Source organism: Argentina silus (assembly GCF_951799395.1).
Source record: "Argentina silus genome assembly, chromosome: 4".
Classification (NCBI taxonomy): Eukaryota; Metazoa; Chordata; class Actinopteri; order Argentiniformes; family Argentinidae; genus Argentina; species Argentina silus.
The window spans coordinates 13740780-13752023 of NC_139658.1; the positions used below are offsets into that span (position 1 = coordinate 13740780).

An 11244-nucleotide genomic window follows, 5' to 3' on the forward strand; every position below is an offset into this window, starting at 1 on the left:
ACTTTATTTGGACATTATATGATTTTTTCCAATACTTTTGGAGCACTGAAATAGGCAGTATGTTTAAAAAATGTCCCCCATATTAATTGTTTGATTTCAAATCCAAACTGTTGGAGTATAGGGCTAAAAGAAGACAAAATGCTTCCTCTTTCCAATACATATGGAGGGCACTGTCAACACGCACCACCACGCAAAGTGATTGAATATAGTGAGATATAGCAACGTAAGATGAGATGGAGGTGGAGTAAGGTGAACCCCTCGCATTTTGTTTTTTTGTCCCCATTCCAACAATGACAGAATATGTCTTGACGGGAGAATAACATAGTGGTTAGTGTGAGTGAAAAGCATAAAATCCAACAACAGTCAACACCCCCCGCATCCTCCCTTCCTACGTGCATGTCGGCAGCCAGCATGGAGGCAGCCAGAGGCTCCTGGTCCTGGACATAGACAGCAGGCTGCTGCCTGGGGACATGTTGCTGAGGGACCATATGCTGCTGGGGGTAGTGTACACCAGCTGCATACTTGTACTGGGGCACGGAGCACATCCGGGCTATAGCTGCATCTGCGCTGGCAGGGCACTGTCACAAGGCCTGGGTAGCTGAGAGGGGAAGGAGATACTCATAATCAAAAGTATACTGTATTCATGGTTAATCGTGGTCTTGTCTCATTTCACACATCAATAGTATATGCAGGGTTGCTTTACTTAATATACTGACCCATGCGCTGACAGTTCTGAGGTCTCACACTCTTGTTGGCCCACAAGGAGTGGGTCTCAGCTGAGCCAGCTGACTGGTGAAGTGGTAGGTAGGTTTTGGGCCTGTGGAATGGCAGCCACCAGATGGTGGAGCAGGCTGGTATTGATGACTGGGTTGGGCATGGCACAGACACTGGCCATCCTCTGCATGCTCTGCCTATTGGCATACTATCTATAGTATATCTATCTATATTTATCTAGCTTACTGTTGAAATGTGACATACCCAAGGAATCGTTGAGTTGGTATCCTGCACAGTCACACGCTAACAAAGTCTTATTTTCTTAATCAATCAACCAACAAACTCACAAACTCTGAATCAGAACAGTTGAACTACTGAGGTACCACCTTACACACACACACACACACACACACACACACACACACACACACACACACACACACACACACACACACACACGCTTTCAAGAAACTGTAAAATAAGTCAAAAGTTTAGTCCACTCAAATAAGGATTCAGCCATGACATCTCATGCATGCAATTCAATCCTTTAGAGACACGATTCGTCATTACCTTGGGCATATAGGACAGGTGCTTTTTGTAGTTTCGTAAAAGTCCTCGAATCACTTCATGTACCATGATCCCTCTATCCATAGGGCGGAGAAGGCTTTTTCCTCCCTACGAAGATGGCGGCTCCCTTAACCCTGCTTTTAATTGTGGCTGTGACAATTAGAGCAGCATTATTTAGATCAACTTTAGCCGAGCTAATAACAGAACGGGTTGAGGTAGTATCTCCATTAAATGCCTGGAAAAGAGGTAGGGGTTTTATTGACGAAAAATCAAGTATTTTCTTTGAATTGTTGCTTGCCAGCTAGCTTGCTCCTTTGCTTGCTCAGCGATAGCTGATGACAGTTCGCCGGTAGCTAGCGCCATATATGTTTATGACAGTATTTATATGGGACATGCTATACGAGAACAATGTATCTCTGTCAAGAAGAGCTAGCTACAATATTCTTCCACATAGCCTTGTATGCCTCGGCCTGGAATGGTGTGTAGTTGGCATGTTAGCTCGCTAGCTAGAATGCTAAGGAAGGAGACCAGTCAATCGAATGAGACGTATTCGACTACCTGTTAATACGCTAAAGCAATGAGCTCTGTGTTTGCAGTAGCGTATGTGCTTGTACAGGCATGAAGTGTGAATTACTTTATATGACAGTGGTCTCTTGTATATTTTGCCCACAAATGCATACTGTCAAATAAAAAGATTGGTCGACAGAATGGCAGGGTGGCACCCCCTATGAATTATTAATCAAACTCAAGTCTAATAACCTGTATATATATAGAAAGTCAGTTTTAGTTGGCATGCTCAAACAAGTCCACAATAAAACCAGTGTGTTCTCTACTATCATGAATGATGTTGGGAACTCACCAAAGAATGCACCATATTCTCCATGCACTGTACCGTGTTGATGTGTGTGGTTGTTGTTTTGTAGTTGTGGAAGGCCTAGCCCTCCTGGACCTGGGAGTCTCGCCATATTCTGGGGATGTGTTTCATGAGGTATGTCTTATTTTCCAATGCTACATTAACATTAACAATTACATTATGCTGTTTGAGTGTGGCCTATACAGTGTAAAAAGTGTTGTTAATAAAAACATTTTTTATCTTTCAGACTCCCCTCATTATATACCTCTTTCACTTTGTGGTCGATTATGCAGAGATAGTTTTTATGGTGAGTATATTGCCAGTACTACTGGCCTTCACACATGGCATGATCTTTTGAGTGGTGGCTTGGATTGGACTGAAAATGACTATAAAACAGAGGGTCCAGTATTGCGTTTTCTGTTTGGTGGCCTGTAACTACACATGGACTCACCACAGGGATGTGTCTCCTCTAGAATAGATGGCTTAGCAAGGAGAGTGTACACTTCTGAGGGTCTCATCCATACTCAGGTGTTCTCTCCCTCTCTCTACTCTACAGATAGCAGATGCAATCACTGCTGTAGCACTCTACCTGGCAGTGAAGGACTACAACAAACAAATGGTTAGTGAGTTCATATATCATGATGTGTTGTGTTCGCCACTGTACATTACCCACACATTTGCTTCAGCATTGAATGCTGATGTTAAACAACCAGATGTGAAAATACTGGCTTAAAAGAGGGTGTGGGCATTGTATATCTCTTTTTAAAAAAAAAAAAGTATTTAGTTTTTTTGTTTCATGCTTACTGCTTTTGGATTGTTCATTGTTAAATTTCAGTTGCACTATGGTCATATCCCTGTATGCAAGTAAAGGAACAGTGGTGTGACACAATGGTGATTGATTATTATACAGTATATGAATTAATAAAGTGATGTAAAAAAAATGAAACAAAAAAGCGGTGTAGTAAAATGTTTGCCATGTCTACGTCCTGCTCCAGTTCAGGAAACAGAAGTACGCCCTGGAGGCTGACCGCTACCCCCTGGACTGTCTGGAACTGATCCGCACGCCGAAAGAGATGTACTACATCCCTCTGAAGGTGGCCATGTTGTGAGTAGCCTGAGGAGCTATCTAATCTACCATCAGCATACCCTCCCTTCATTCTGACTACAACCACTGTGGGGTAGAAACATAAAACTTTATATCACCATCTCTGAGGAACTCCCATCCCACTCCTGTACCAGTCCTGCTCAACTGAGAGAACAGCACAATTCAGAGATGTACACTACAACCGGTTCTGGACTTGACAGTGCTTTGGTCGACGGAGCAATCCTAACCCAATGATTGACACCTGTTTCTGGTCTCTCTTCTCCTGCAGTTATTTGCTGAACCCTTTCACCATCGCCTCCTGTGTGGCCAAGTCCACCTGCGGCCTCAACAACGCGGTCATCGCACTCTTCATTCTCTGTACATTAAAAGGTGAGTTACTGACACTGCGATGGAGTGACTCAAAGCACTTGTGTACTAGTCATGTCATCACTAACTCTTTTATTTCTGGTATTGAAGGAAGTGCCTTGTTGAGTGCGATATTCCTGGCCTTGGCTACATATCAGTCCATCTACCCCCTCACACTGTTCGCCCCAGCGCTGCTCTACCTACTACAGGTATGTTCTTCCCACTCTGATGATAAAGTCACACACTGGTTTCACTTTTCACAATGTATGTCACTCATCAAAAAGAAAGCAGTCTGATCTGGCCTACACCATGCTATACTCGCTTGAGAAGAACATGGTTTGGGCCAACACAATGTGTTTGTCTTTAGGGACTCTTGGAGGATTAGCCTGATAATAGACTCATTTATTTATCCTAATGAATAAAAAAAACTGTCGGATGAAAGATCTCCTCAAGGTGAATGTGTGCAGTAAGATGAATCCTGATGATTGGGGATGCTCTCTCTCCCCGGTGACACCTCCCTACAGAGGTGTTTCATTTGCCGTGCACTACCTTTTCAAACTGTTAGCTAAAGTCGGCAAACGTTTATGGAGAACACAACACAAACGGAAAATGTTTGCCAACATTACCTAATGTTCGCTAACAGACAGCCTGGTGTCTGCTCTCCCTACAGAGGTTGTACATCCCAGTTAACCTGCACCGGCCCAGCTTCTGGCTCTTCACTATGCAGTACGCCTTCATGTTCCTGGGTAGTCTGTCTGTCCTGGTCGGTCTGTCCTTCTTCCTGCTCAACTCCTGGGATTTCCTGCCGTCGGTCTACGGCTTCATGTAAGTGACATCATGGACATGGGTCGAATCTCAAAAGTCTTTTCCCCGATTACTGGCGTCCTCTCTTCTCACCTCCTTTTTAAAAGACATTGGAGGAGCTTGTAGGAAGGAGCGGAGCCTCAGACATCCTCCTCCCATGTGTTTTGAGAACAGGTGAGGATAGAAGGGGCTTTTGAGATTTATCCTTGGTTTAGGAAAAGCCGTGGTAACTATTTCACTTGTTTTCACTTGTTCAGCTTGATGCTGGCATTAGGATGATGTTTTGGTTGTATGAGTGAATGCTTAAAATATGTTATAATATAATATTAGCATGTACAGTTGGTTATCATTGATTTTGAGTGATGGGTTACAAAGGGGTATGGGTGAATTTCAGAAAGCCTACTGCTATACAGTCACCCACTATTGAAGATCTCATACAGTATGTCTCACTCATAGTCTCGCTCTTATTTGGAGATGACATTTCCTCTACCAGACATATTTGTTAGATGAGTCAGCTATGTGAATGTGCGTGAAAGAGCCTTTATGCAGTGTGTGTGTGTGTCTCTCTGACTCCCTGACTATGTGAATGCTACCGTCTGTCCCTTCTCAGACTCTCCGTGCCAGACCTCACCCCCAACATTGGCCTCTTCTGGTACTTCTTTGCGGAGATGTTTGAACACTTCCGCCTCTTCTTCATCTGCGTTTTCCAGATCAACGTGTTCTTTTACACCATCCCCCTCTCCATCAAGCTAAAGTGAGATCCCCCTGCTCTGAGACTAGATTAGATAAATGAAACATAATATTAAGTGTATGTTATATCTGTGTGTATTTGAATTGCAATTGATTAGCAGGTTTTGGGCTGCTAAACTTTGCTCTACATTTTTATTATCAACCAGGGGTAAAATTTAAAATCCATTGCTTTTGGAACTCACGCAATAAAATCACAACAGGATTTATTAGTACAAAATGGCCGCAGTACTAATTCTCGGGTCTTGTCTGTCCCAGGGAGCACCCAGTGTTTCTGATCTTCATGCAGATTGCCATCATCTCCATCTTCAAGTCCTACCCCACAGTCGGTGACATCGCCCTCTACATGGCCTTCCTGCCTGCCTGGAGCCACCTCTACAGATGTGAGTGCTCTTCCTGCATAGATGAGACTTCTCCTTAAGCATCAGATGTGTAGTCTCTTCTATATTCCTTGTATCCTTTCTCATCGCCACCTTCTCAAAACACATTGGAGGAGAAGATCCAAGGTTCCTCACCCTCAGATATTCTCCTTCAATGTGTTTAGAGAAGAAAGTGAGGAGAGGAGTACAAGAAAGACGATTTGGACGCAACCAGAGATTCAGCATTTTCCGCAAACCTCTGATAGAATATTGAAGTTGGCCTACATTACCCAAACCGATACCCACATTGTTTCGTTGTTGTTTTGTTCATATCTTTTTTTACCCTCTGAAATGGCTAGCTTGTTAGCAGGATGCACAACTGTAAGAGGCTTAGCACACTCTGTTAGTCTTCTAAGATGGTAGTTTATCTCGACTTCAGCTTGTTCCTTTATACCAAGGACTTGGTACAGGAATACAGTCACTGAACACTTTATTAGGAACACCTGTACACCGTCTCATGGTGGAGGTGGTGTAATGGTGTGGGGAATGTTTTCTTGGCACACTTTGGGCCCCTTAATACCAATCAATCATTGCTTGAATGCCACAGCCTATTTCAGTATTGTTGCTGACCATGTGCATCCCTCCATGGCCACAATTTATCCATCTTCTAATGGCTACTTCCAGCATGATATTGCACCATGTCACAAAGCAAAAGTCATCTCAAACTGGTTTCATGAACATGACAATGAGTTCAGTGTTCTTCTGTGACCTTCCTAGTCACCGGATCTGAATCCAATAGAACCCCTTTGGGATGTGGTAGAACAGGAGATTCACAGCTTGAAAGTGCAATCGAAAAATTTGCATGTCATCATGGACCAGAATCACAAAGGAATGTTTCCAACATCTTGTAGAATCAGTGCCACAAAGAATTGAGGCTGTTTTGGGAGCAAAGGGAGATCCTATCCAGTATTAGTATAGTGTTGTTAATAAAGTGCTCGGTGAGTGTATAGTGTTCCTCTTATCTCCAGTACACAGAATGGGCTTGGACAGGTTTCAGCTGTGTTAACATTGAAATGATGTAGGATAAAGATATGAATCTGCTTAGTCAAAATAAACAAGAGGAACCAGTTTCTGATAGGTCTACATCCTGCACATCTTTTTAACAAAAGGTTGTATTTCATTTGGCAGGATCACTGACAGCTACTTAGTTGTTGAAGTGATCAAAGCCAGCTGTAATTGTAGTTGATTTAATAATTATTGATTCTCCAGGTCATAGATTAAAGTGATTGAACAGGGTAATTTGTATAATTTCAATCACTAGTTATAAAGTGTGTGCACTAGAACAAAAAACGGTTCCCAGTTACAAATAGATGTAATAGATACTATAAACAGCCATACTATCGATACAGTATGGTATGTATTTTCGCTGGAAGGACGCAAAGCTTTTTAAACGATTACTGAGTTTCAAACCACGGCTCATTCATTAGAAAAAAGTCCTCAACCAGGAAATTACTTTAGGAAAAGTAATCATTACAGCCGTTGAATTCACAGCCAAATCGCTGAGTAAGTGAGTGATGCACAGGCTATATCTCAATTTCAACCCAAAAACGGGAGGTTTAAAAAATAGTAGTCGCAACATAGCATCCCGTAGCATCTTTTAATAAAACAATTGTTGCACGTGTAAGGACACATTTTTGTGTTGACAGGGACAGTACAGATTATTCAACATTTCTGTTTACACATCAGTGCAAATGTGAAGTATAATTGAACTGGTTGGCTTAATTGTTATTTACTTGAATCAGCTGTTGAACCTTGTTAACCCTGCCTTAGCCAGAGCATTTGCAAAACCAGGCGTGATAGGCTTAATTACCCATTTTATCTCAAGAATGTTATCACTCTGAGACTAAGATAAGATGAAAGGAGTCACAAGCATTTATTATGTGGCTGGCTACTTGAAATACCCAACAAAAACAGCTTTTCACACTGTAAATGCATAACCATTTTTTTTTTTTTTTTTTTTTTTTACTGGGTCACTGGATTCAAGGTCAAACAAGAATCGAAGGTGGCTGTCCCTAACAAAATGGCAGGGCTGCCATTGGCCTCCAAGCGCCCCAAGCATATTGGGGCTTTTATTTCTTGGTTCTTTTTTTGTATTATTATTATTGTCCCAAATGAGAAATTTGTGCTGGACCTACAATGCTGCTGCATAAGAGCAGACGCAACATCTCAATACTCATAATACACGCATAAATACCTTTCTTCGTCCTTTTCTCCAGTCCTGAGGAACATCTTTCTGGTGTCGGTGGTTCTGTTGGCATGCTCCGCCCTCTTCCCTGTCCTGTGGCACCTGTGGATCTACGCCGGCAGTGCCAACTCTAACTTCTACTATGCCATAACACTACTCTTCAATGTGGCACAGGTGGGTAGATTATAGTAATACTTAACTTAATACACACACACATTCAGGTAGCATTGTCCGCTGGTGCGTCAGAGACAAATGATATCGATCAAGGCTTATAATGAAGCCCCAGGAGGTTTTCCTGACCTGAGAAGGTTATAGCTTGTGTCCAGTTTTTTTACTTGGTCAGGTCATATGGTCAGGACAAAATGCTAGTCCTAGATGCTATGCAATATGTGTCAATCAATATCTTTGTGATCCACCCACGACTCGTTCACCAAAAAGGTTTCCTTGATTCCTTGTGTCCTATATCTTTGCCTACCTCTGAAAACTCATTGGAGTAGAAGGTTCCTCCCCTTAGACCCTCTTTATTGTGCTTTGAGAAGGTGGTTAGGAAACAGGACACAAGTAATCAAGGAAAGACTTGGAGCATTTTGTCAAGGCCAGCATATCAGTTTATATTGGAGTTGAGATGATCCCCTTCTGGTACTGAATATTTGTACATGAAGATTATGAAAAGGTTGTTGATAAAACAGTGCGAGAAGTGGAACAGGTGAATTACATAACAGGTGACTTTCCCTCACTTCTATAGTCTTTCCAGATATAACATTTATAAGCCCTGTTTGAACATCTTATCCTCCCTTCAGTTCAACCCTTCCTTGAAGTAATCATTGATCTACTGTTACATGTTGTCCCTATGTGGAGAGACAAAAGTGGTTAAGAATTTTTTTACTCCCTTCCATAATCTTTAATGGTGCTAACGTGTTTCGGAACAAGCTCCTTTATGCACTATTATGTAGAGGGGCCTTTGAAATAAGACAGCAGGTTTTAACATGAGCACCTAGGTAGAAGGTATCTAGATGAACAGATGCCTGAAGGCTGTTCTAACTGTCATAAAAGACCAATATAATCCATGAGAAATGACAATCCCTTTTTCCGCCTGTCTGTTTGCTCTCAATTGAGTCTGTCGCCTCCAGTTGCAATCAGACTTATTTACTGTGGTTACCAGACTGGAACACAGGGCTGTTTATCCTATGCCCCGCCCCCTTCCCTCATTAATTCATGGCGAGCGTAGCGGTCACCTCTCCTGGAACAGATGAGGTAGGTAGCAGGGGTGTGGGGTTGCACCTGTAGGAGAGTGTGAGAGGGGTGTCACTGCCCAACACCATTCACACAGTCAAGACAGGGAAACTGAGAAGACCACGCAGGAGATGAAAGAGACTTTTCTGTCCGGCCCTGATCCTTTTCCACTAAGCTGGGTCAACAGAGGTTCTAGAACATTCTATATTCATCTCTTTAAATGGCTGGAAGATGAGAACGAGAGCACCTCCTAGGTTATTCATTAATAATTTGATGGTGCTGGTTTCACCCAAACGTGGCCCTGATTAGGTCCTCACGGGACAGGCAGAATGGCAGGCATTAACCCAGATATCCTTTCGTGTAGTCTCAATATCAGCAGCAATAAGCCCCTACCCATTGTCTGACTGAACAGGTAAATAATGCAGTCGCAGGCTTCATACTTTTGGTTTGAAGACTATTTGCAAACTATAGGATTGACAGATGGCATGCATGTTGATTGAATAAATCAAGAGTCACATTTTGAGTTTTAGACACCCTGTTTCAGATGATAACCCGCCTGCAGTGTCATTTGCAGGTTAATTCTGCAAGTGCTGTTATATTAATGTTGTGATGTAGATGTTATCATGTCGTGTTAATGTTATTATTATTATATTGCGTTCCTCTTCAGATTCTGCTGGTGTCCGACTATTTCTACGCGTACCTGCGGCGTGAGCATCACCTGACCCACGGTCTATACCTGAAGAGGAAAGATGGTAGCGAAGCCACTCTGGTCCTCATGTAGACCACACAAACACACACATGCAGGCAGGATGGCACATGGACACACTGTTGCCTGACTGACTGACAGTGACATCGAACCCCCCCCCCCCCCCCCCCTTGAGTTTTTAGATCTGCGGTCTTACTGGTCTTATTTTGGAAATATCCCTCTTCCAGCCCTCTTCCTCACAGACCAAAGCCCTCTGAAGGGGACAGTTCCCCTGGAGCAGAGACACTGGGAGGTCAAGGGACGGCATATATGGAAGCTCCGGAACCTTCTAAGATGTAGTTGCTTCTAAGGTCTCATTTGCTTTTTGGTCCTGTTTTCTCCTGGATTTCTTTTCTCATAAAACAAACTAAGGACTCGCTGTCGCGCTTCGAAAGCAAGTGGATGGATGAATGCTTAATCTGGGTACAGTACTTACTGGGTATATGTACACATGCCAAGACTGCAATTACACCTCTGACCAGCAGAGGGAGTAAGTTAAATCTGAAAACTAAAGCCTTGGTGAGTCTGTCTGGTATCATTCAGACATCGAGCCTCTACCTGTGTTGTCTCAGTTTTTGATGTTGTCTTCTTACTAACAGACTAAACACTCTGTTTCCAACACTAACTATCCAAACTAAATACTGTATAGGTACGCGGCCACATTTCTCTCAGTAGGATCACTGCTGGTGGGTAGAATCACTACTGTTTTATCTGAGAGCCATAAGAGAGCCATAGACATAACGTCCATTACTAAAAGGGGGTGGGCCTTCACTGGAAAAATCATGTGACATTTGGACACGATCTGGGCTGCGTTAACGAGGCACAATGTTCAGAACTTTGCAGATAGAACTGTTTTTTTATAGAGCTGACATGACTCCTGACTGTACAATACATGATGAGAAACATGTCTGTCTATGTGACAGTTCTACCTTAGTGTTCTGTAAAGTTGTATCTCACTAAATGCAGTCCCATGCTGTCTGAGCTCCTTTGTTGCATTCTGCTCTGTGAATGTGATCCATGACTTCTGGAACCCGGCCCAGTTTGAATGTTCATGTATGCCATTTTGATACAAATGAGGGATTCATGTGTTCGCACAGTATTTATTTCGGCACTGACTTTTGTTCTTGAACATTTTTATTTGCCATTTTTTGCTAAATGGAAGAGTTCTTCTGTTGTTTTGATATGTTTATGTATTTTTTACATGATAATTAAAGACCAGGGTGGTTTTGAAAGGGACTTATGTGGTATTTGATGAATGGATGAATGAACAGGAATGATGATGATTAAACTGGAGATTATTCTATTTGTCTTTTTGGCAGCATACTTGGGTATGTGCACTACAAAGGTTACCTTTTCCGGTCCTGGAGGACAGGAACAATCACACACACACACACACACACACTCTCTTTCTGTCTCTCTTTCTGTCTGTGTCTAAATCGCTCACACGGATAACCTACTTAAATCCATAGCAGCAGGTGTTGACTTATTTTAGCTGTGTGACTTCAGCTGATCAGCCCTAAAGGCTGT

At 42.6% G+C, this 11244-nt stretch overlaps 1 protein-coding gene across 1 annotated transcript; it reads left to right on the forward strand.

The window, feature by feature from the left end:
• Nucleotides 1-1397: 1397 nt before the first annotated feature.
• Nucleotides 1398-11020, forward strand: pigu (phosphatidylinositol glycan anchor biosynthesis, class U; the record flags this gene model as incomplete). Its single annotated transcript, XM_083668067.1, has 12 exons — nucleotides 1398-1527; nucleotides 2205-2269; nucleotides 2382-2441; nucleotides 2691-2753; nucleotides 3130-3239; nucleotides 3508-3608; nucleotides 3696-3793; nucleotides 4255-4409; nucleotides 4999-5142; nucleotides 5394-5518; nucleotides 7771-7913; nucleotides 9640-11020. The coding sequence occupies 12 exons, from the start codon at nucleotides 1398-1400 to the stop codon at nucleotides 9751-9753; spliced, it is 1308 nt and encodes a 435-aa protein (XP_083524193.1). The 3' UTR covers nucleotides 9754-11020.
• Nucleotides 11021-11244: the final 224 nt, after the last annotated feature.